At 41.7% G+C, this 26,940-nt stretch overlaps 1 protein-coding gene across 1 annotated transcript in view; it reads right to left on the bottom strand.

The window, feature by feature from the left end:
- The window catches only part of ITIH5 (inter-alpha-trypsin inhibitor heavy chain 5), a 106,948-nt gene that overhangs the window by 32,619 nt on the left and 47,389 nt on the right, over window positions 1-26,940 (bottom strand). Inside the window, exons 6-7 of the mRNA XM_082254061.1 lie at window positions 18,777-18,946; window positions 16,522-16,638 (exon numbers count right to left, since the gene is read on the bottom strand). Coding sequence (XP_082110187.1) covers window positions 16,522-16,638; window positions 18,777-18,946 — 287 coding nt within the window. The remainder of the gene's footprint in view (window positions 1-16,521; window positions 16,639-18,776; window positions 18,947-26,940) is intronic.

Consider the following 26,940-nt stretch of genomic DNA (forward strand, 5'->3'; position numbering starts at 1 on the left):
GCAAATGGAAAAAGCTACTGAAAGCACGTTTACCAGCTGCTTTTTCCCAGCGTCAGAACTAGCTTTGCAGCACGTTTTTTCTAACGTCCCATGGAGCCTAACAATCTGACAAGGGCTCAAACTCTTCTCTACACCTATCAAAAAAAAAAAAACAACACCCCTTCACCTAAATGGAAAAATAAGGTCCTGGCTTAACTTGAAATCTATCATTTTGTGTAAACATTCAACTTCCTTTATCCATACATTTGTAATAATTCTGCCAAATTTAACAGCTGGGGACAAGTCTCTGCCTCCAGCTGTTAAATTTGGCAAATCAGTGACCTTTGTGATATAAATGAGAGACTGTTGTCAATAATGAAAAGTGAATAAAAACATTACATCAGTATTGCAAGAACAAGTCTATCAGCAGCCAGACAATGGCTAGCTTTAGAACATGCCGAACATTTCTAAATGATTATGTCATATTTTATCAACTCAAATCCAAACTGTTCAGTCCTAAATTTTGCAACTTTTTTATTTTTACATATTTTGACAACAAGTTAATTACCTTTGGCATTATATTTACCAGCTCTTTCATATACAATCCAGGTAATATAAAAGACAACATACACAAATGTGCAAAAGTTTTAGGCAGGTGTGAAAAATGTTTTAAATTAAGAATGCTTTCAGAAATAGAAGTGTCACTAGTTTATTTTTATCAGTTGACAAAAAGTAAATGAACAGAAGAGAAATCCAAAGTTAATGATTGACCAGCTAGAGGAGCAGAACGATTTGGCCGTTCTCCGTCACGCCCACCTTAACCACTTTAGCCCCAGCCGCCACAGATGTACAGAGGCAGGCTGGCTCTCCCAGGCAAAAGCCCGTCCGTGTACGACGCTCGCCTGGGAGGAGGAGCTAGGGGGCTATCGCGTGGCGCCGGAGGCGCGCTCCCACCCCCGCTCGTCAGCGGGGAAGCTAGTGCATGTGACAGGCGGCTCCGATGGCCGCCGGCCACTCACAATCTCCCGCCGCTGACAGAGAAGGACGGAGGGCTGATGTAAACACAGCTGTCCATACTTCTCTCTGAAGTTTTCACAGATGTCATGTGATTGTGCTATATAGGATCACATGTCTCTGTGATGACTTCACAAGCCATGCCCCCCCACAGTTAGAATCATGCCCCTAGGGTCACATTTAACCCCTTGATCACCCACAGGGTTAACCCCTTCCCTGTCAGTGTCATTATTACAGTAACAGTGCATATTTTTAGCACTGATTACTGTAGTAATGTCACTGGCACCCCAAAAGTGTCACTGGTATCTCAAAGGTTTTAAAAATGTCACTTAGGGCTCCGATCTGTCCACTGCAATGTCGCAGTCCCGCAAAAAAATCACAGATCGCCACCATTACTTGTAAAAAAAAAACAATAAAAATGACATAAATCTTTCCCCGTAGTTAGTTAACGCAATAACTTTTGCGCAAACCAATCAAAATACGCTTTTACCAAAAATATGTAGCAGAAAACAAATTGGCCTAAAATGTAAAAGAAAAATTTAGATTTTTTACATTTTTTTAAGAATTTCATATAAAAGAATGTGAAAAATATTGTTTTTTTCATAATTGTCGCTCTTTTTTTGTTTATAGCATCAAAAACTAAAAATCGCACAGGTGATCAAATACCTCCAAAAGAAAGCTCTATTTGTGGGGAAAAAAGGACATCAATTTCATTTGGTTACAGTGTCGCACGACCGCGCAATTGTCCATTAAATTCACGCAGTGCCAAATTGCAAAAAAGGGCCTGGTCATTGAGCAGCCAAATCCTCCAGTCTGAAAGTGGTTAATGCCCTCCTACAGAGTCACAGCTGGACTCTCAGAGGGCAGAGATTATCACTATAGCATTAGAGACAGAGAGGGGGTGGCATTTACATAAGCCGAGTAGGACATTTTTACTAGAGGATCGCAGGAAACTGTGGGCGGATCCAGCACGGCTGCACCACGCACTGATTTCACCAGTGTGAGAAAATAAACCCCACTTTACGTCACTGAAAGTGAAGAACATGGGTATTATACATTGGAGATTATTGCCCCATTATTCCGAGGTGGATCCAACTGGGAAACCCATTGATGATCGGTGTGCTTGGATGTGATTACCCCCTGATTATTACGCCCATCACCCCTGTAGGGGTACTGAGTTCCGGTGAGTGCAGTTAATATTAGGAAGGGAGCACTAAGGCTATTTTACCAGCACAACAACCCTGTGGATCACCTCAAGACCTTCTATTTTGGGGGATTTCAAAGATTATTCACTTGATGGACTATTGTTCTATATGCACCTGATCACCTATGCACTAGCCACTTTATTTACTTAAGAAATCAATCACTAACTTATTCCTAATCACTTATATCATTATATATATATATATATATATATATATATATATATATATATACACATACATCTAAACCAAAAAAGAGAGCGGCACTCACGGGTCTTGAAAGGTGATCTCACCATAACGGTTTCAGTATTTGCTGTGCACCTGGGCCCATTTTGTATCCCTGATTTGTATACGGTGGCAATCATCTCCCAGTACAAATCACCCCCCTGCTGAAACCCCCCTCCCAGTAAAAATCTTTGCCCCTCCATCCCCCAAATCCCCCCAGACAAGTACCCAACCCCCAAAAAATAAAATAAAAACACTCCACCCCTGAAATGTCCCCTCTGAGTACACATTCTTTCCCCTGCACTCAAAATCCCCCTCCTAGTATGAATATCACCCCAAATCATGCCTACTAGCACAAATCCCCTCCCCCCTCACCTCTTATGGCATACGCCCCCCAAATCCCCCCTCCTAGCACAAATCCTCTTCTTCCACCCCTTCACAACATAGTTACATAGTTAGGTTGAAAAAAAAAGACACAAGTCCATCTGGCTCAACCAATAAAAAACACAAAACAATAAAGAAAACACAACCATGCAATCTTATATACACAATCCTATACCCACAATTGATCCAGAGGAAGGCGAAAAACCCCAGAAAAATATGATCCAATTTGCTACAGCAGGGGAAAAAATTCCTTCCTGATCCCCTAAGAGGCAATCGGATATTGCCTGGATCAATTTTACCAATAAAATATTAGTACCCAGTTATATTATGTACACCTAGGAAATAATCTACTGAGCTGGCTAGAACCACCTCTGCAGGGAGTCTACTCCACATTTTCACAGCTCTTACTGTAAAGAAACATTTCCGTGTTTGAAGACAAAATCTATTTTCCTCTATACATAAAGAGTGCCCCCTTATCCTCTGTGATGACCTTAAAGTGAATAACTCAACACCAAGTTCACTATATGGACCCATTATGAATTTATAAAAGTTGATCATATCCCCCCTTAATCTCCTCTTATCAAGAAAGAATTAATTCAGATTCTCTAATCTTTCCTCATAGCTGAGCTCCTCCATGCCTCTTATCAGTTTGGTTGCCCTTCTCTGCACTTTCTCCAGTTCCCCGATATCCCTTTTGAAAACTGGTGCCCAAAACTGAACTGCATATTTCAGACGAGGTCTTACTAATGATCTATACAGGGGGAAATTATATCTCTCTCTCAAGAGTCCATGCCTCTGTTAATACAAGAAAGGACTTTGCTTGCTTTGGAAACCGCAGCTTGGCATATCCAATATATATATTCCATATATTAAGCTTATGATCTACCAGAACACCCAGATTCTTCTCCAGTATGGACTTCCCCAACTCTACTTCCTCTGAATCAGTACTGCTAGCACACACACCCAAATTTCCCCTCTTATACCAATTATTTTCCCCTGCTGACCCCCAAACTCTTCCTCCCAACACATATCCCCTCCCCCTCAATCTCCTTGCAGGGCCCCCCTACCCCGTATGATACCACAGTGCCTAGGGCAGCAGCCCCTCCTGGCCCTGTTGCTAAATGTGTGTGACGAAGCTCCCAGTGCCAATGCATGATGGGGAGTTTGATCTGAGAGCCTCTCTCTATGAGCCACATGGGCCCCCCTGGAGCAGAGGCAGGGTCATCCTTGCGACCCCTGTAGCTACACCACTGCTCTTTTCTGAAATCAGCTCTGTTCAGACTTCCAATGGAACCAATACATATCTTAATTCTCCTAACGTTCTAGGATTATTTCCATAAACCTGGCTGCTTTGAGGCATTCAGTACACAGTGGGGGAGATTTACCAAAATTGGTGCTCTTACAATCTGGTGCAGTTGTGCATGGTAGCCAATCAGCTTCTAGCTTTAAACGTTTTCAATTAAGCAATAAAACCTGGAAGCTGATTGGTTTCTATGTAGAGTTGCACCAGATTTTGCACTCTCCAACTTTAGTAAATACCCTCCAATGTTTTTCATGCTTTATTTATATTAGACAATGTGAATTAACACACTGGAATGAAATGCTTAATTGTGCACAGGCCTCCAAACCTTTGATAATCTTCTATTTGAAATCAGCTCAGTTTGGACATCCAGTGTAACCTATATGTCTTCAATTTCTTAATGCTCTAGGATTCTTTCTATAAACCTGGCTGCTTTGAGACACTCAGTACACCGTGGTTGGCATACTTTATGTATATTAGGCATTCTAATGATGTCAGGTTGGCTTGCAAATTACTTTGGTATTGCTCCAAAAAAAAAAAAAAAACTAGTGTGATAAAGTAACATCTGAAGAACGTGGATTTCTGCAATTATAAACTTTTCAGAAATCCCTTTTCCCTCTGAATAGCATGCTTTCAGGAGATAAAGTATTAACATATTCTTTTTACAAAGCTGAATGTGAACACAAAGGATTACTTGTAAGACAGTGTCTGATGTTCCACAGTTCTACCCATGAACTGTAGTCAAATTCAGATCTTCTTTAACAAGGAAAAATCACTTGATTCAAATCCACCATCTAAATGGCACTTTGGTAATAAAGGAAAATGTAACGCATCAGTGACCTCTTTCTTCAGCATACTATAAAACAAAATTGATTTTAGTCAATGTCCCCAAATCATCTGAGAGTTAATAACATCACTATTGTCTTTTTCTGTCAGTAGTCTGATGTTAAAGTGTAATTAAATCTTCCAAAAAACTGAATTTTACAAATGTGCAATTTAAATGCGAATAAATACATTTAATTCTTACAATTTCCTTTTCAAATGTATGATTTGTTTGCTTTTAGAGCTATGTGCCAGTACAGCTCACAGGCTTCTTCTGCCTTTTTTCCAGATTGTACATTCGTGGCTGTGCTCTACCTAGTCATGACATGGCAGCCCCAGAATGGTAGGTTGTGTAGATGAAGAGATGCCGAGAGGAGCAAATTCTGCAGTGGGGGTCTGTTTCCTAGGGTGACAACACTTCCCCTACACAGACACACAGGAATGAACAGTGTCATCCTAGCAGGGGAAGTTTTAAAGAAGGCAACAATACCTAGTTAAACAAAAAAAACTAAGGTTTGAGAAAGAAAAGGACATTTCTTAAATTTGGGGTTTACAATTTAATTTTCAGTACAAAACTGTAGCTGGGCCGAACATCCCTCTGTTTGGTTCACACCAGATCTGTCGAACATGTGAAAAGTTCAGACCCAAGCAGCGAACTCTATTTAAGTTTATGGGACCCGAACTTGAAAAATCAAGTCCCCATTTTGAATATGCAAGTTATTGGGCATAAAAAGGGTATGGGGGCCCAGGTATTGCCCTGGGGGACATGTATCAACGCAATTTATTTATTTTTTTAAAAAGATTGTTTTTACAGGAGCAGTGATTTTAATGATGCTTAAAGTGAAACAATAAAAATTAAAAAAATTCCTTTAAATATAGTGCCTGGGGGGTCCCCTTAGTCTGCCTGTAAAGTGGCGCATCTGTACCTTGTTTTTAACCTGTTGCAGCAAAACTGATATTTATAAAGGAAAACAAAATTACTTTAAATTGCTGGCAATACAATACCATTGCCAGCAATACACAAATGTTAAAAAAACGGCGTGGGGCCCCATGGCAAAATTAAAAAAAAAAAAATTATGGCGTGGGGCCCTCCCCAAAATCTATACCAGACCCTTTTCAAGCATGCGGCCTGGCAGGTCAGGAGACGGGGGGGTATGAGCGAGTGCCCCCCTCCTAAATCTTACAAGGCCACATGCCCTCAACATGGGGGGGTGCTTTGGGGTAGAGGGCTTTGCCCCCACCCAAAAGCACTTTGTCCCCATGTTGATGGGGACTAGGGGCCTCTTCCCGACAAACCTGGACTGTAATTGTGGGGGTATGTGGGCATGGGACTTATCAGAATCTGGAAGCCCCCTTTAACAAGGGCCTCCCCAATATGAATGAGTATGGGGTACATTGTACCCCTACCCATTCACCAAAAAAAGTGTCAAAAAGAAATAAAAACACACACACACACACACACACAGTTTTTGTCAATTCCTTTACTAAAAGATCCATCATCAATCACGATGCCCACTGCCACTGTTGGACCCGAAATTAATAAAAAAAACTACAAAGGGTAACAGCTGACTACCTGCTCTGCTGCTTGACATTTCTTATATAGGTAAGGGGTGGGGCCACCTGGCAACATCACCTGGTGGCACCTCCCCCCACCAAACGATGCATGCTGAGTTGGTGATGTCACAAGGGGGTGGTGACACCAGGTGACATTATCAGGTGACTCCGCCCCTTACCTGTATAAGAACTGTCAAATGGTGGAGCAAGTAGTCAGTGGTTAGCCTTCGTAATGGGCAGAACATTTTTTAATTTTTTTTATTTTTTCAGGTCAAGCGGTGGTGGCGGGCATCATAATTGATGATGAATCTACATCGAGGAAGTTGTTTTTTATTTTTAATAAAGGAATTGTCAAAAGCTGTGTGTGGTTTTATTTCTTTTGGACCCTTTTTTGGGGGGAATGAGTAGGGGTACAATGTACCCCATACTTATTCACATGGAGGGGTCAGGATCTGGGGGCCCCCTTGTTAGAGGGCTCTTCCAGATTCTGATAAGCCCCCTGCTTGCAGACCCCCCACAAACACAGCCCAGGGTTGTGGGGAAGAGGCCCTTGGGCAGAGCCCCCCTGCCCCAAAGCACCCCCCCATGTTGAGGGCATGTGAGCTGGTATGGTCACTCACTAGTCAGCCTGCCAGGCTGTAGGCTTGAATAAGGGTCTGGTATAGATTTTAAAGGGGACACCCATGCTGTTTTTTTAATGTTTTTCTATTGCCGGCAATGTTTTTTTTATAATTCAGCTGTCAGCCGGAAGTCCGTTTACAGCTAATGACTCATCCATTGTTAAGGAAGATGCGGCCGTGACCGCCCTGCAAATTGGGGTGTTTGCCAAATGGCCAAACTTTTACTTGGCCCGAACTGCTTGCCTAACACTACTTGTAACCTAACTATGTTCTTGAAGCAAATCTTCTCTCTCAAATTAAAGTTCCCTCCTCTCCACCCCTCCTTCCCTCCTCTCCACACACACTTTATTTTTTAAATTTGTGTAAAAACTGCAGGCTCACCTCCCATGCACATGACTTGTCTAGGTGAATGACGTGCTTTATGCCCGCTGTGCTTTCTGGGATATGCACGTCACATATCCCAGGAGGCATTTTCCTTCACTGAAAAAAGGAGGAAGGGGCAGGCTTAGCACACATTATCGTGAGGCCCAACGAATATGTCACATAAGATGGCGGTTCAGGACTGAGTGGGGGCAGAATTCTGATAGAATTCTGCTGGACACCGCTGGATCCATTGGGTGGATGAGTATCTGAAATGGATTGGTCTGAAAAAAAAATAAATTGGGTGGGGAGGATGGAGATCTGCTTTAACATAACCCTTCCCCTAATCTTGACACTAAGGGTGGATTCATTTTGCAGTAATGTGTGTTACCATAATGCAGGGCCATGTAGGAAAAGGAAACCTGTTACTAAACACATCACTGGGTGAAGTGTGTTAGAATGACAGACCACGTCTTCCTCTCCCTACACCCATACCTTGGTGGGGATTGTTCTGTAGTCCACATATGTGAACTACAGAGCTAAAAACATTGCTTTAGATTTCAGTGCATCAGAGGCACTGTAATTCAGGTCAAACAGTAAGTTAGGAGCTCATCCAATTTTTGGCAGGATCAACAGATTTTTTTGTATTTGCAACATTTTAAAGAGACACAACATGTGGAAATATGCATGTTTTGTGGTTTGTGTCCAAGATGTTACTATAATATTGCACAATGTGGTACTCAGGTATAACTTACAGCAATATGCCTAGTGCAACAGTTTATACCAGAAGAGGGGCATTCCTAAGATTAAGAATAAACATTTAGTTGTCCAACAGACCATTTATTTTAACAACAACTTACAATAAGAATATATTTTCCCGTAAAAGCCCCCCAAAAGCCCTAAAGTTGCTGCTGGGTACCAGCATCTTGAATGTTATGTAAGCAGCCACAAATGACAGAGAATTGTCAATCAAGTGACAATCTATAGTATTCCCTTCACTCCTTTCCTGGCTGTGTAAGTAGGCGAGGGAAACGGTGGAGATGCTGAGCCAGCACAGACAACTAGACTTTTCCAGAAAAAAAAAAGGACTATGACGTGCAAACAAGCAGATTTATTAGCAAGTTTTGAAGCAAATTGCAAGTCAATAAGAAGAATTGCTTCTTGGCAAGTTCAAATGTAGTATCTGTTCTTATCAGTGTCGTGTAGGGGTGCTCCGCTGTCATTGTGTCCTTATGGCTAGGATGGTTGCCTGTATAGTGCCCCTGCTGGTATGATGAGGGTCCTAGGGGATCTTCCCAATAACAAAAGAAACTGAATCGAGCATGCACCATGTAAGGTGTGAGGCAGGAGTATTTTCCTGTCATTGAGGGTCCTGAGGGGTCAAATGCCTTCTGATTTGTGCAGTGCTGCCTAGTCTGGTCAGAGGCTGGCAAGGCAGAAAACCTGCAATGTCAAGCGCCCCCTGAGAGTGGCACTATGGGTTTGGGGCCCCAATGTGTGAAACTGCACCAGGCCAGGAAACCTTTGCTTTTTTTCTGCACTGCACCTCATGGCTAGGCCCTTTAGCTGAGACTGGGGCAATTCTTGTTACCAGCATGCAAGGCCTAGTTAATTCACCTGCACTGGCACTTTTTTTATTTTTACATATTTATTTATTTTGTGTAACTTTGCACTTATATATTACATAGTTAGTATGGTTGAAAAAAGACACAAGTCCTTAAAAGTCCAACCATTAAAATGAAAATAAATAAATAAATTATGTAATCCTATATACACAATCCTTTACCTACAGTTGATCCAGAAGAAGGCAAAAAACCCCAGCAAAGCATGATTCAATTTGCTCTAGCAGCAGAAAAAGTTCCTTCCTTTTTTCCCTTTTTGCTCAGGATGAAGGGTTTGGGGTCCTGGGCCTATCTTGAAGTTTAGGGTAGGATGTGTGGTCATCAGAATCCTTCCTCCCCTATCTTGGGGGGGTCTCTCTTCAGGAGAGCCCCCCACCTAGTACTCGGTAATTGGCTTTGGCTGATCATGAGGAGAGGGGTCTGCCAGGCCTTTTGGCTAGATGAACTTGAGTGTGCCTTACCCCGTCAAGAGACTTGAGCCTTGGGGGGGGGTCAGGGAGGGGTCCTTCCTTTTTTCGTGAGGGGACCTGTGACACACCCTAAGTGTACTTCTTTTGTGTGCATTAAATTTTTGTTGTTTAGTTTTTGTGCACCCACTGCATTTAAGGAAATGAAAAAAGTAAAGAGATGAGTGCCATCACCTAAGGCAGGCCATAGACGGTGTGAATTTCACAGTGCTGACAGGGGAATCCCTCCTGCCGAGACATTATATTCTCCAGGGTGGGGTAGTGAGCGGGGGAATCTGTCCCCACCAGGAGAAGACAGTGATTTTTGCTAGCAGTTATAGCAGCCGCTAGCAATAATTGTAAGTAAATCCGGCAGGCTGGTTGTATCCAAGTTGTACTCACACTTTGTCCACTTTCAGACGATCCCTGAAAACTCATCTCTTCAGAGAAGCCTATCTGGCCCCCAACTAACAACTGTACATTTATTTTATCCATCAGCTCATCCCACACAGTTATTGCCCCTTGTAGCTCTTGACCCTCCTTTTTAGATTGTAAACTCCAACGAACAGGGCCCCCTGATTCCCACCATATTAAAGTGTATTGTATTTTTACTGTCTACCCTCAAGTTGTAAAGCACTAAGAAAACTGTTGGCGCTATTTAAATCCTGTATAATAATTATAAATAATAATACACTCAGGCTAGCCATACACGGCTCCAATGCCAGCCAGTTCCTGCAGCCAAAATTCGAACCATCTAGGGCCGGCCTGAGGATACAACCAAAAAACCTGAAGGTAGCTACATTTAACCCTAGGATAAAGACTTTAAATCCCATGTCCTGACTTATACAAGGAATGTACGTTAATAGATTTTGTTTGTTGTGTTTGCCCACAGGCAAGTATCAGACAGTTTCTATTTTTGCAATGCACAATGCTCTACTTATCAATTTAAATGTGCCAGTTTTATCTAACAGAAGATTGTATACTGATAAAAACTCTGTAGTTTTTCAGGTCCCTCACTGTATGACCCACCAAGGATCCACTACTTTTGATAACTCTAGTGAGCACTGGATGTTTATTGGACTCAGCTTGCTCTATTTTCAGTGTGCTCAACTGAATCATATTATCACTAAATGTTTGGCACCTGCGGTAATAGCAATAAACAGCAACAGTAATAATTATTAATAATTCCAGGCTAATAATTAAGTTGTGAGGACAGTTGAGAAAAAGCTAAATGCATGACTATCATTGAGGGGTGTTTTTTTCTAGCACAATCATGCAGCTCCTGTGTTTGTCTTCTAGTAGCTCCTGAACACCTCTGAGTCAAAGTTTAATGACACCTTTCAATTAGGTACGTGACTAAGCCTGTTTTGGGAATTGCTGATGTTGAAATTAGAATTGCTGTTTGCTCGGCAGCAACCATGGAGTTTCTTTGGCACAGCTTAGAGCAGTTCCCATTGGAAAAGAGCCATTTGTGTGATTAGAGAGCTCAAGTCTTCTGCCAGCTATTCTGAACTACTGAGGAATGTATTCTTAGGGTCAAGGGCTGTGCTTCTTATCTGGCTCTTAAGGAAGCACAAAAACCTTTCCTTAGATTTAAACTAGTCAGAATAACAATTCAGGATTCACATAAAGATGAGTAGGAATGAGGCAGAAGTGGATTGAGTAATACATGTTTTGTATACACATATGCTATTGTCAAAAAATATATTGTAGACAGTAGAATTTACTATTGATATCAAAACTGCAATCTTTAAATTCAATGTTTAAAAGGTCAAATAAATATATAGTTGGTTTATGGATCTTTACCATTGCAGTCCACCTTTATAAGATTTAAAATGGTTCTAAAGCTTAAACATTTTACCTTAAGCACTTAAGGACCAGGCCTATTTCTGACACTTGTTGTTTACAAGCTAAAATCTGTATTTTTTGCTAGAAAACTACTTAAAAAAACCCAAACATTATATCTTTTTTTTTTTTTTTTTTTAGCAGCGACCCTAGAGAATAAAATGGAGATCGTTGCAATACTATGTCACACACCCTATTTGCTCAGCGGTCTTACAAACGCAATTTTTTGGGAAAAAAATACACTTTTTTGAATTAACAAATAAGAAAACAGTAAAATTAGCCCAATTTCTTTCTATAATGTGAAAGATAATGTTGCGCCGAGTAAACAGATACCCATCATGTCATACTTAAAATGCATAGGTATGCTCGTGGAATGGCGACAAATATTGGTACTTAAAATCTCCATAGGCGAGGCCTTAAAAATTTCCACAGGTTACCAGTTTAAAGTTACAGAGGAGGTCTAGGGCTAGAATTATTGCTCTCACGCTAATGATACTTCACATGTGTGGTTTGATCACCGTTTACATTTGTGGGCGTGACTTGCATATGCGTTCACTTCTGCGCGCAAGCTCAGAGGGATGGAGCACTTTAAAAAAAAATTTTTATTATTTATTTTACCTTTTATTTTTTATTTTTACATTGTCCCTTTAGCAAAATGTTTTTGATCACCTTTATTCCTATTACAAGGAGGGAGGCCAAGTGGGCGCCATCTTGCCCTCACTCAACTTCCTGCCTAGCACCTGAATGGACCGGATCGTTTTCCCTGCTACCGATGGCTCTGGTAAGCAGGGAAAACGACCAGGAAGTTGCAGGAGGGGCACCTTTCCCGCCGCCCATAAAAGTAAAATACTATATGATGGTCCACAGGATCCGGTAAGAGGCTTTATTACTGGGTGTCACCTGGTGGTGGAAGCACTATGAATTGTGATTGCGGAGACACTGATGGAGCCAAAGGAAACTATTTGTTTCCTTTGGACTTATATTATGGATATATTTTTCCTTTTTAGCCCTTTTGTATGGGCTCTTACAGATGCTATCTATTTATTTGGTGTGATTTCATTAGACACATTTGTGCATGTCTGCAGGTTTTCTCTCCCTTCATTTTTTGTGTCTCATTAGCTTTGCTGGGGCACCGGAAGCCATTGGCTCCCAGTGCTGTCAATCAAAGTCGGGGGGGGGGGGCACGTGCGTGCTTGCTCTTGAGCCATGCTGTGTGCATCTATAGATGCACACAGTAAAGCTTGGGCCCACCCCATGCTCCCGGAGAGTAGTGTGTCATTTACATGAACAGCTCTTGTAGTAAAATTGAACACAGTTACAAAATCTATGCAGAGCTCCTTCCTGACAGCTTGGTTTGGACCCTTGATATAGTGGAACATAGTGAGGGGTGAAGGCAGATGGTAGGATCCAACACTCTCAAAAGTGCCAGATGTCTACTAATTTTGCAGGGCTTTTTAGTAAAGAAAGAAAGAGCAAATTACAAAGCAATATTTTTTTTTTTTTTTATGCATTGAAGATTTTTTATGCATTCAAATGAAACAGTGTCAAATGGGGATAGATTTTCAATTTTTTGTACTCAGTCTTAGTCATTTTACAGCTATACAAGCAAAGTATTAGGACTAACAACTACTATAAACTAAATCCAATTAAAACTTTCCAAGGACAGCGTTTCTTGTGAGTCATATAATGAGTTTTGTTGTGTATATTTAAAATCTCCTGGGTAGAAAAGACAAAAAAAAACTTTATTTTCAAAAACAATTGTTCTGTTCACTCATTACACCACCCTTGGTTTCCAACCTCAAGTAATTTTACTGTGCCTTAAAGTGACTCTGTCATGATAAAAGTATTGTGGCTGCCATTGCTGGCTCACTTCTGAAAATTCTTGTCGTCTTTCTGGGTCTGGCTGCCATACTTTTGCATCACAGACCTGGGACAAGCATGCTGTAAATGCTGTCTCTGGGTCAGAGTCTCAAAAAGTATTGAAGCCAAAGCATCAGCATGACAGCCAGGAAACGAACATTCTCAAAGGAGAGCTTAGCAATAGCAGTCTTTATATTTTTATAATGTCACTGTAACCACTTGCCGACCGCCGCATGACTATTTACTGCGGCGGTCAGCCCAGTACAGGCAAAGTGACATAGTACTACGTCGCTAGCCTGTGAGCCTCTAGGGGGCGAGCGCGCCGCGGGAGGCGTGCGCCCGCCCCCGCTCGTTCCCTAACATGTCCACACGTGTGACCGGCAGACCCGATGTCCGCTGGTCACTCGCGATCTCCCCGTGGAGAGGGAGAAAGGCAGTCGGCTGATGTAAACAAAGCCGCCTGTCATTCTCCCTGATCTAGCTGCAGAGATCATACGATCCTGCTATGTAGGATCGTATGTCTTCCGGGGGTTAAGTGGTTAAGAAACATTTAGTTCTGGTTCACATATTTGTGATGCGGGAACCCTGCAAATCCACTTCGGGTTCCGGCATCACATTCAACTCGCAGGCAGTTCACACTGCCATATGCGAATCTCTAGGGATGTCAATACAAAGGTAACAACACCCCCAGATCAGTTCGCATATCGCAGTGCGAATTGTCAGTTCGGACATGAATCGGATTGCATAGGTGTGAACACCCATGGCATTCAATTCTGCTGCGGACCCCCGAAAAAAGGGTCCTGTGCGACTTGTGTCTGAATGCGATGCAAATTCAGCCATACAATCTGTATGGCTGAATTTGCATCACACAGGCATCCCATGTGATTTTCAGAGCAGTGCACTCCGAATCACATGCAATGTCTGTCATCGCACATATGTGTACTGGGACTTATGGAGCCTGTGCAAAAAGAGACTAGATACATTTTTAACCACTTACCGACTGCCGCATGACTATTTACGTCGGCAGTCAGTCCCTCACAGGCAAAGTGACGTAGATCTACGTCGCTAGCCTGTGAGGGTCTAGAGAGCGAGCGCGCGCCCCCGGAGGCGCGCTACCGCTCCCGCATGGTCACGGACCCCCCCCCCCGCACGTGTGACCGGCGGACCCCATGTCCGCCGGTCACTCTGCGATCGTCGCTGCAGAGGGAGAAAGTCAGGTGGCTAATGTAAACAAGCCGCCTGTCATTCTCCCCCTGTGTAGAAACAGTGATCACACAGTTCTACTATGTAGGACCGTTGATCACTGTTTCTACAGCTCAAGCCACAGCCAATCACAGTTAGAATCACGCCCCTAGGGACACACACAGCCCCTCCCTCTCAAATAAAGTTAACCCCTTCACTACCAGTGTCATTTTGCAGTAACAGTGCATATGTATAGCACTGATTACTGCAGTAATGTCACTGGTAACCCCAAAAGTGTCAAAATTGTCAGTCAAGGGTCTGATCTGTCAGCCGCAATGTCGCAGTATCGCAAAAAAAATCGCAGATCGTCGCCATAATGCGTTAAAAAAAACAACAACAAAAATGAGAAAAATCTTTCCCTTTGTTAGTAAACGCGATAACTTTTGCGCAAACCAATCAAAATACGCTTTTTGCAATTTTTTTTTTTACCAAACATATGTAGCATAAAACAAATTGGCCGAAAATGTTAAAAAATTTTGATTTTTAAATTTTTTGGGGGAATTTCATATAAAAAAATGTGAAAAATATTGCTATTTTTGCAAAATTGACGCTCTTTTTTTGTTTATAGCGCATGATCAAAAAATCACACAGGTAATCAAATACCACCAAAAGAAAGCTCTGTTTGTGGGGAAAAAATGACGTCAAATTCGTTTAGGTACAGCGTCGCAAGACCGCGCAATTGTCTGTTAAAGTCACGCAGTGCCGAATCGCAAAATAGGCCCTGGTCAGGAAGGGGGTAAAATCTTCCGGGGCTTAAGTGGTTAAGTCAACAAACATGTTAGTTCCATTTACACTTGCGGCAATGCAAAATGTATGTATTCCTGTATTATCACAATGCATCTGCCCTATGTGTGCAATGTACAGTAAATGGTTTAAATGCACCGCACAGCACACCACAACACATAGACCATGCATGGTATGAGAGGGTCCTGCACATTTCTCGTTCGTTGCGGTGCCCTGGCATAACAAATAAACTGCCTTAATGCATAGCACATTAATGCACGACATAATGTGCAATAGCGCACCACAAGGCATTGTAAAAGTGTGAACTGGCCCTCGATTTTACTACAAATTGGGTAGCAGGGGCTCTAACTGCTACATCTATAGACTTTGTGATTAATTCTGATTCTTCTTTAAGAATACTTACCTTATTTCCCAAAATGGTATGATCAATGCACAGTAATCATTTATAAGAGGTTCAGAATAAGTGATGTTGTGTGACCTATTTTTATCTATGGTCGGAAAAACGAATAGCAAATACATACTTTAGAACACTGGTTCACAATAGATTCTAGATCAGTGGACTCCAAAGTGTGGCCCGGGGGCTGGATGTGGCCCTTTGCCTGCTTTTATCCAGCCCTATTCTCCCACTGACACGAGACACTATTCTGCCAACTAACATTAACAATGGGACAAATGTGGTGAGGTTTACTCTCACCGATGCCTGGAAAATGTCCACTCCCGTTGGCCACAGTCTGGACCTCCTACAGTTTGAAGGACGATAAACTGGCTCTTTGTTTAGAAAGCTTAGGGACCCCTGTTCTAGATATGTCTGTTCAGTCCTTTGGCAAACACACACAAATATGCAGTGGAGTTTGGATGATTTTTATTTATAGACTATAAGGGAAGAAGTATTTCCACTAAATGCTGCAAGCCAAACATATCACTCATGAAAGACTGCTAATTGGGAGAATGTAAAAACTTTGTCAGACATGTTTAGGTGTTTCTACAGTAATATACCCTTTAGCAGGCCTGAGCAAAATTTAGCACTGCAGCTGATGTAAAGCCACATGTCCCAGAACACCTTGCCAACAGCTGATTGACAAGACTGTCTGGCATGACGGATGGAATGGATTGCCAATGCCTTTGGACTGCTAAATTTCTCCCATCTGCAGACGCAGTATGTTAAAAAGTGAACATCAGCTCAGGCAGCTATTGGGAATAAATGCTAAAGGATTGCATAAATAATAATATAATGACCTAACAATTAAATGTTTCATTCCTTTAAGAATGATCCAACCAATCAACATTATTATTTATTCTCACCTGTTTCATTTTAGTTCCAACCATGGAAGCACTTGTATCAATGACAAAAACCACATTCTTTGGCAGAGGAGGTAAATCAGTGGGTGCAAAATAATGTACAAAGTATCCATTTAATACCTGGAAGAAAAAAAAGCAATGTTTATGGTGAGGAATTTACACTCTCACTAAACTGTTTCTATCAAGAACCTTCAGAGACCAAGAAGACTTTTGGTGTCAGAAAAAAGTAGTAATTTTCCAATTAAAGCAGACCTGTACTAAAATGTTAATAAGTGTTACTAAACCCACAATAGTAAAATCAGTCTGTATATGCAGTAAAGCACGCTTGGTATACTCACTGTGGAACGAACCTAAGGGGTTGATCTTGTGTAAAAAGGCTGTTTGATCCTGTCTTCTCTGATCCTCCCCTTCTTCCACATTCCCAAACCATCTCCAGATAGAACAGAGCCTTGGGGGGAAGCTGCACATGCTCAGTTTGTTGTGTATTGCTAGAAAGCTTTATTTTGTTAGTTTCTTTGGAGGGTCCATGTGATCAGCACAGGGCCAATCAGCACTGTCCAGAGAGAGGGTCAAGGCTCCTGCAGCCTCATAGGACAGCCAGAGCAGAAATGAAAACTGTTCCTACAAGCTTTAACCAGACACTGATAGAAGTCACAGGACTGCACTAACTGCTGATGATAAAGGGTAATTTGCAGTTTATATTTCAGGGTTTTGTTTTAGCAGGAATGCAGTTCTGGCACCTCCAGAACTAAATGTATGTAATAGCAAGGGGTGCTGAGGTGTGCTGGAGGGTCTATTGACGCTGGGGAATCTATTGTTGCTGGAGGGGATCTATTTTTGCTGAGGAAGGGGGTCTATTGCTTGTGGTGGCTGGAGGTGGATCTTACGTTGCTGGAGGGTCAATCATGGCTGGGAGGGATCTACTGTTGAGGGAGGGGTCTTTGTTGCTGACTGCTGGAGGCTCTACTGAGGCTGGCTGCTGGGTGTCCATTGTTGCTGGGGTGAATCGATTGTCCCTGTTGTGTCCATTGTTGCTAGATCTATTTTACTGCCTTTCTTGTTATCATGAACACATTCCATACAAAATACTTGGATACTTGGTTCTGCAATCTCTAAAAGGGTGGCACCGGGAGGTGGGTAAGTGGTGGAATAAAGGAATGGTGCTCGGAGGTGGGTACTGGGCGAGGTCAAGGGGTGACTCGGAAGGGAGGAGTTCCTGCACCTAATCTCTTAGAAAAAAAGCCCTGATTAAAACTATTGCATTTCCATGTTCTGCATACTGTAGGAGACCGGATATAGTGAATGCAGGGTCCTGGGTTTAGTAACACTTTAAGCTATTTGTGCTTGATAATAGGTTTTCTGCTAAAGGGAAACATTAAAAATTCAGCATAGCCACATGACCAAATACCCAGGATTTTCAGACAAGTGATCAGCAGTGAATTAACATTGTCTCCAAATGTAAGTATTGCAGTTTTTCTATTACTCGTTATTCAGTTAAGACTGGTATTGCTTGAGTATATGTCCACTTTAAGTTACTAGGTGGAACAAGCAAACAAGTGCACCATCTGAGGTCATCATTCATAGTATGTAAACATTAACCTAAAATTATCTGGTACTCAGTTGTAAAAGGCAGGCTACTGTTCATTGTTCATTAGTATAAACACCGTATATAAAAAAAATCACAGTTTAAAAATGATCAAGAAACCAATTGCACAAAAATTGTAGTTATGCATTACCTTACTCATTTAAGTCAGTTTATCTGAATTTATTGAGAATTAAAGTACGGTATAACTAAAGGAAAAACATTTTATTTAGTTTTGGACAGAGTGGAGAGGGCGTAGAACACCTGTCAGTTTGTATTGCTCTCTGTGTTCCCTATTAGGGATTTTCAATTTTGTCCTGTAACCATTAGCAATAAAAGTGAAAGTAAATAAAAACCCAAATATTGGGTTGTCCCCAGAAAAGTAATAGAAGGGAAATCTTCCAATGGGGACACTAGTTCTGGTGTCCCCGGGGACCCCAAAATATTCCCTTAATTCGTAGAGATTGCCTCTCAGTTGTTGTTTTGGTTTTGGGACAGATAGCAAAAGTAAATCTCTCCAATAAACCAGCGGGGTTATAACCCTCCCTTACTCTATCCAAAATGAATAAAAAAGTTTTGCCTATAGTTCTACTTTGGGGTATGCTTTCACCTGACACATTGTATTGTAAAATAACTGTTTGCATGCTATATAAATTGTAGTTTTATAAATTAGTACCTGAACGTCACCAATGCTAAGCTCTCTTCTTACATCATATCGAACCACAAAATCACCAAGATTCCCATTCTGAGTGATCTTTGCTTGCTGAACCACATTGGGTTCAAACGTTATTTTTGCAAAATTTTCTGTCTTGTTAATAATCGTTGATGGAGGAGGGGAGATTTCATCTGTTGAGGAAAAACAGCACATTAGATAAATAAAAGTTGATTCCTTTTAGTGGTGACAAATTGTACCTCTAAGCCTAGTAATTTTAGTGTTGTAATTATTCTGACATGTACATACAATTACTTTCTTCGCTACACAATTAAAAAACAAAGACAAATTCTGTTGTCACAGTGACCACAACTAGTAGTTCTAGGTTTGTACTTATTTCATTGTAATAGATTCAAAGAATTAGCCTGCGTTACAGTAATGATAAATATGTAAAAAGATCTGGGAAATAACCTGGTTCCATAAAAGCATTAATGATCTGTAGTATAACTTTTTTATAATACATATTTTTCTGTGATCCTTTAACTAAATGATAAATGTGAAAGTAAATTCAAAATTCTGGTTTTGCAAGTTTTGCCTTTGTTTTTAGCTATTTCTTTTTATGAGGATAAGAGTGCCAGGAGGAGTGTAGGATAGCCAAATCCTGATTATCAGAGGGCCGATATTCACTTTTCCCGATATATCGGTATCGGCCCCAGAACATGCCAATATTACCGATATTGTTGTGACGTCATTGCAAATGTTGCGCTACGCGTCCCCACGCACTGGGCCTAACCTTCTGCCTTCTTAGGCCGCCTCCCTCACCTTGGACAGCCTCATTTGGAGTTGGGAGTCTCTCAGGAGTGTAAAACACAGCCATACACCCACCCCCAGCAGCCCAGTGCCAGCCAGCCACCAACACCCATAGGCCCTGTACCAGCCAGCCACCCACAGGCCAGCCAGGGTGCCAGCCAGACAGCCACCCACCACAGGGTGCCAGCTAGACAGCCACCCACCACAGGTGCCAGCAAGCCAGCCAGCCACCCACCACAGGGTGCCAGACAGCCAGCCACCCACCACAGGGTCCCAGACAGCCACCCACCCACCACAGGGTGTCAGCCAGCCACCCACCACAGGGTGCCAGCCAGCCATCCACCACAGGGTGCCAGCCAGCCACCCACCCACCACAGGGTGCCAGCCAGCCAGCCACCCACCATAGGGTGCCAGGCAGCCAGCCACCCACAACCACTGGGTGTCAGCCAGCCAGCCACTCACCACAGGGTGCCAGCCAGCCATCCATCCACCCACCACAGGGTGCCAACAAACCAGCCACCCACCACAGGGTGCCAGAAAGCCAGCCACCCACCACAGGGTGCCAGACAGCCAGCCAGCCACCCACCACAGGATGCCAGCAAGCCAGCCATCCACCACAGGGTGCCAGACAGCCAGCTACCCACCACCACAGGGTGCCAGCAACCCACCACAGGGTGCCAGACAGCCAGCCATCCACCACAGGGTGCCAGCCAGCCATCTGGAAGAGCAGGATGCTGCAAAAAAAAGAAAAATGTCCAAAAAGACAATGGACAGAAGAGAAACTTCATTGTGGTCGAATTGATGCCATGTTCAGTGTTTTATTGGGGCCTCATGCAGAGGATTCTTCTGAATCTGCAATAATGACCCTGTATGATGAACTTCATCTCTATTTGAAGGAACCAATAATTGACAGAAGAAGTGGTGATCCTCTTCAGTGGTGGAAAGAAAATGAGGCACGCTACAAAACCTTCTTCTCATGCTAGAAGATACCTTTCTGCTCCTCCTTCCTCGGTACCAAGTGAGCGTGTATTTAGTGAAGTGGCAGCAATATATGAAAAAAACAGAAGCCGTTTAACTGGTGAACATGCTGAAATGTTATGCTTTCTGCACTATAATATTGTTCTACTTAGCTGGAAGTTTTGAAAGTGAGTAGTACTAGTGTTCAGTCCACTGTCTTTTGCACTGCAGCTACTAGATTTAGGGCTCTTTCACACGGTCCGCCTCCGTAGGCGGATCCGTGCTGCTCAGCGGGGATCGTGCTGCCTATGCAGATAAGGAGCGTCTGTGGATAAAAACAAACTGCACAGCCTTGACTATAGATGAATAATGCCCTTGCTATAGGTGTAGGCCATTTATGTACCTTTTGAAGCCTGACCTAAAATCTCCAGGCCAGTGCTAGGATTTTGCTAAGCGAGGTTTACCTACTACTTCTCACCTTCCCCCCTAATTAGGAAGTGCCTGCACAAGGACCTCACTATCCTTTTTTCCTTCAATAAGTGTTAGTGTAAAAATCAAAATATACAGATTTGGAAAATGCTCTAGCATGTTCATACAGATTAACAAGGTCAATGTAGAGATATAACATTCAACTAGTGAATTAGGAGGTAGTTGCAAGGGACCTAGATACTGTAGGTCTGTACTGTACCTATAAATCTATGTATAATCTGAAGAGTGATAATTAGCTTTAGATACTGCCTAGAATATGAAAAGAAAAGGAAAGAAATATGATGGGGGAAGGGTGAGGAGGAGCATCTCAGAACCTGTGAAATATTGGACAGAATGTCAAATGCAGGCTCTCATAAATTTTGAATTTATTAAATGCTGTTTAGAGTCAGATGGCAAAAATGAGTTAACCCAAGGGTGGCGCGTTTTGTGACATTTATGCATTGCATCTGTAAATTTCTGCTAAGGGAGTCTGATAGCCAAGCTTTTGCTATGGTTTGCTTGGGACTTTGGGAGCCCATCCAGTTTCAAATTAAGTAGGGCTTTGCCAGGGGTTACTGGTGTGTTAATCCTAAACATTGTCGATCGCATATCATAAACTTGGGTCCATAAAGTGAAAACAAGTGGGCAGGTCCACCATATGTGTAGATGGGTTCCCAGTTCTGAGCACCCATGGAACCAGGAACCCAACTGTCCCAAAGAAAAAATGGGCCAGTCTAGCTGGAAATATGTTGATCCCCGCTATTCTTTTATTGAAAGCTTTGTTTCTTTTGATAATACCTTAATGTGTTAAATATTCAATTTTAAAGATGGCATTTTAATGATTGGGTTTAGATCTACTTTAACCATTTGCCAAACTCCCACAGTACATTTACTGTGGGTGGCCAGAACGGGCAGGCTGGACCACATACATGTACATCATCCAGCCTGTTCTGGGTTCCCTCTGGACACAGTGGATTGTGGATCCCGGTACCTGGCCGCTTTTGACATCCAGAGGATCATGTGTTTGCTACGCTATCACATGATTACAACGTCAACAAAGCTGTTTTGAATGTATTTCATTCATAACCGCTGTGTTTCCTGTAAAATTATGCTGTGATTGGATGACAGCTATCACATGGTACCTGGGCCAATCACAGAACCCTGTAACATGGGATTAGCTGTAGCCCATCACAGATCACTAGTAATCACAGCTGTTATGAATGTAACCCATTCATGACAGTTCAAAACGTTGTTACAGTAATGTTCTCTGTAATAGCAAAACAGCAATCAAAGTGTAAAAAAATATATCTATATATATCTTTGATTACCCTCCCCACCCCCAGTAGTACAGTGCTACTATGGTGACACTGAACTACTTTAATAGTATATTAAAAAAAAAAAATATTTTTTTTTTAAAACTTAATAAAAAATTATTTCTTTTTTTTTTTTTTTAACATACTGTCGCCAGTCAGTATCCCTGATCACTGCCAAACCAGTCATATTATGACACAGCATGGGTGACAATATGTTAAAAAAAATGTATATAATTTCTTAATTTTCCAAAAAAATTGTGAAAAAAAATGTGCAACTTCATAAAACTCCCCATGCCCCTTACTAAATACCTCAGACTGTTTAGTTTCCAAAAAGGGGTAATTGGAGAGGGGGAGGGGGGTGGTACTGTCCTGGCATTTTAAGGGCCTCAAGAAATGAGATAGGCAGTTAGTGCATCAGGATTGATCAATTTTCAAATATGTATATCCCATAGTTTGTAGACGAAATAACTTTCACACAAACCAATTAATATACATTTATTGTGATTTTTTTATACCAAAGACATGTAGCAGAATACACTTTGGCCTAAATGCACGAAACGGCAAATAGAAACCTTTTTTCGTATATATAGCAAAAAATAAATACCCAGTGGTGATTAAATACCACCAAAAGAAAGCTCTATTTGTGTGGAAAAAAAAATGTATAAATTTAATTAAGGTACAGTAGTGTCGCATAATGATACAACTGCCGATAAAGTAGTGCGGTGCTGAATAACTTAAAATGGCCTAGTCGTGAAGAGGGGTTAAACTGAAGACTGAATTATGGGCAGTTTCACATACTTTCAATGATATAAAGCTAAGAAACAAAAACATCTCCATTATCACGTGTTTCCTTTTTTGACTGAACTTTGTAATAAGAGGAAAAGTTAAGCAACCATATTTATGATAGCACATTATCAGGTCTACTAAAAAGGAATCTTTTGGCTGTAATTTCCCTTTAACTTTCAGATAGTCATAGAAGTGTTGATCATGGCTCCCGTTTCTGTCTATTTTTAGGAAACACTTAAAAAGCTTGTTACTGGGCTTTACATTATGTGACACCTTGACATATCTCCATGTCCGGACTCCAGTCCAGTTCCTCTGTTTAGACTGATAGCAAAGGCCAAACAACTAACCATTGTAAGTAAGGGCACAGTACTGTGTTTTTAAAGGTGTGATGTTACTTCCCCAAGATAAGTACAGAGGAAGTATATTGCTTCACAGAAAACCAAAATATCTCTTCCTATGAATGTTTCTTATTGGACCTGCATGAAAGCCACTTACATATTTGCTCCAAAGAGTACACAATTCTATTATTGTAGAAAATAATTCTCTAATGAGAATTCTAAATGTCTTTGATTGGCTGCCAAAAGATCATGCAAACATGGAAGAATAAAAAAAAACAAAAAAAACAATCATCGTTCTCATGTAAGGAGTTCCCTTATTGCTTATTTGATGTATAATCTGTTTTTGATGTTTGCTGAAAACACAAAGACCAACAGATACAAATCATTTCTTGCCAGTTATGAGTTTGGACAAGACAAAGGTATTCTATATTTTAATTCCAAGCAGAAAAGTAATAAAACAAACATACACTATTCAATGACATACAAACTTCACCGGTACAACAACACTTTTGATACTGCCTATCTCTTTACTTACTTCTGTTATTAGTTTTAGAATCTGTATTATTTACAACTATCTTTGAAGTTGTCAGGTTTACCTAACATGTCCCTAGGGGGTCCTATTCCAAGGAGAGTGAATACAGCTCTTTGCTGGGCTCGGAAGTGTTTACTCTGCTGCACAGCTTGTATTTTATTATTAATTGTATGGTGTTATTTTTTTTTTTTTTTTTTTTTTTAGGCAGTGGTATGACAACAATAAGGTTATATTGCTGCTTTATAAATGGGGTCATTAAGCAGCCCATAGATGATTCCATTTTCTTTCCTTCCACCATGGGTGGAAGGAAACAAAATTGCTCAATTCTCCTTTCAATACAATCAATGTTGATGGGGGAATACCGCCTGCAGCACTATTGTGTTCTGCCGTGGGCAGCCGCAAGCAGTAATCGTATGAAAAAAATCCAACAGGCTGGTTGGAATTTTTAACCATATATGGATGGATTTCGTGTTGGAGTTAAATCACCAGTTTAAAAAAAAAAACATAGTTTGTGTCCACTAAATACTACCAATGAATCCATTGTTTCCTAGTTTTGAATTTAAATTGGAAAGGTAATTATGGTCTAATTAAAAGATCTAGAATCAGATCAAGTCATATGTAATGTGTAAGAATAAATGTACCACGTTTAGCCACATTTAAGCCATTCCACTCTGTTCAGCAGGGGATTCGTGAGCCAATCCTGTGCTGAATCTTCAGTTCGGGACCTTCTTCAGAGCCCTGAGTGCTATCTAATGGCACGGCGAGTGTTAACAGCCACCACTCCTAATCTTTTGCCCACCCCCATTTGCCTTCTGCTCTATTCACGTTGCTTGTATTTATTCTGTTATTCATCTTCTCCATTCATGGAACATGATGCATTGGGTGAGAATAGCAATATAAATAGTGGAGAGAAGGGGTAGAAAACAGTTGCTCAGAGCAGTATCTGATGACTATAAGGGAGGTACTTTGGGGAAGATTTTTACCAGAAGCACCTACCTTGAGATAATGGGATGCACACTAGGACACATAATGACTGGATCAACAGCGGGTATAGGATTGTGTATATGGGATTGTATGGTTGGTTTTTCAATACTGTTTGGTTTTTTTGGGGGTTTTTTTGGTTGAACCGGATGGACTTGTGTCTTTTTTCAACCTGACTAACTATGTAACTATGTGTAAGAAAGTCTCCCTATGGCCTTATCTTTATGCAATCCCATGGATCGATGGTTAGTGGCAACCTCATCTTGGACTCCAACCAGGCCACACCCCCAAAACATTTTGCTCTGGCCCCTCAGAGCTTAATCATGGGGTGGCCATGGCAAGGATTAAGCTCTGAGGGAGCTGAGCAAAATGCGTTGGGGTGTGGCCTGGTTGGAGTCCAGGCTGATGTTGCCACTAACCATTGATCCATGGGATTGCATAGATGTGTGGCCATAGGGAGACTTTCTTACAAACCAAATAATCTCATTATGTGCAGTAGTGTGTATCGCATTACCTCAAGGTGGGTGCTTCTGCTAAAAATCTTCCCCAAAGTACCTCCTTCATAGTCACCACCAGATACTGCCCTGAGCAACTGTTTTCAGCCACTGTGAAAGTTAAGTCTAGGCTGAGGTTGCCACTAACCATTGCAAAAAAACAAAGAGCAGACTCGATGGACTACTCCGTCTTTTTCTACCGTCACTTTTCTATGTTTCTATGTTAGTTTGCCACTAACCATCAAGTGGCAACCTCCACCAGTAGGTGTAAATCGAGTTACTTCTGCTTGTTGTGTGAATGAGGTGAATGAGGTCTTCATGTTGAAAGTTAGAACGTTTGCTTGTAGGGTGGCAGATATAACAGGTTATTTTATGCCATGAGGTTGCCATGGGAGTTAACCAGTCACCTTTATCTATTGTCTTTGCAGTCGCTGCCCTGCTGGAAGTCAAAAGAGCAAACGGTTGTCTTTACAGACAATGGTAAAAAGGAAAAATCATGCTAGAAAAAAAAGATGCTTTTAGTCCTGAATACCAATGTGAGATGAGAGAAGGGGCCAACAATTGTAATAACCCAGAAAACTGCTCCTAAGTAAAAGTTGAGATAGAAACTTTGGGTGGTACAGCACCGTGTGTAGTGGGCATTGGGTCTGTACTCATACAGGATGTTTGTTTAGGGAAGGATTTCCTACAATTTTAAGACCTACTTACATAGTTACCTACCTGCTGCAGCATCAGTCGGATCCTACAGGTATAACCTACTGGCTCTAAGCCCAAGAACTGAGCTATCACATGACCACTGATCATTAAGTCCTTGGGTCTGCTCTGAGCAGGGTGCGGTTACTGTCAATCACCACTCTCTGCACTGCTGTAACAGCGCCCCCTGGAGCGCCAGACAAGAGAGGGTGGGAGCAGCTTGCTCAGGCTCTCAGAAGCATGTTGGGAGGCTGAGCCAGCTGCCTGTAATGAATCTAGATGGATCTCAACATTTTTGTTGGGATCTCTCCAGATTTTGGAAAGGCTCTGTAATATCAGCCGACAGCAGGATTTAGCCAGCTGTTGGCTGATTCCGGGTTACAGGAGTACACCAAGTAAGTGCAATCCTGTGATCTACAACAGAATTATGGCCAAAAAAAGCCTGTCAGTACTTCTCTTTTAAAAAAGTCTCATAGGAAATAATGGCAGAATAGTTGGAGGCAAGGATAGAATGAGGTGTCCTGAGAAGGCGGGTGTTTCCCCACAAAAGGCAATTAGTTTGCTCAGCCAGCATTCTGTATGGAACAGCGTGTGTGTACAGACAAACTAGGAAAGTGTGTGTTCTGGCCTGTCTGGCCTCAAAGACAAGTACTTTGGCTACATCAATGTCTAATGGAAAGTGGTTGAATTTATGTTGTTCTGTGAAACTGAGAACCCCTGGAAAAGAAAACCCTTGAATAAACAAACATTTGTTGAAAAAGATGCACAATTTACAGAAAACTTAGGCTGGCCATAGATGGAACTGGCGGAGATTTA

The sequence above is a fragment of the Pelophylax lessonae genome, assembly GCF_965119305.1.
Source record: "Pelophylax lessonae genome assembly, chromosome: 4".
NCBI lineage: Eukaryota > Metazoa > Chordata > Amphibia > Anura > Ranidae > Pelophylax > Pelophylax lessonae.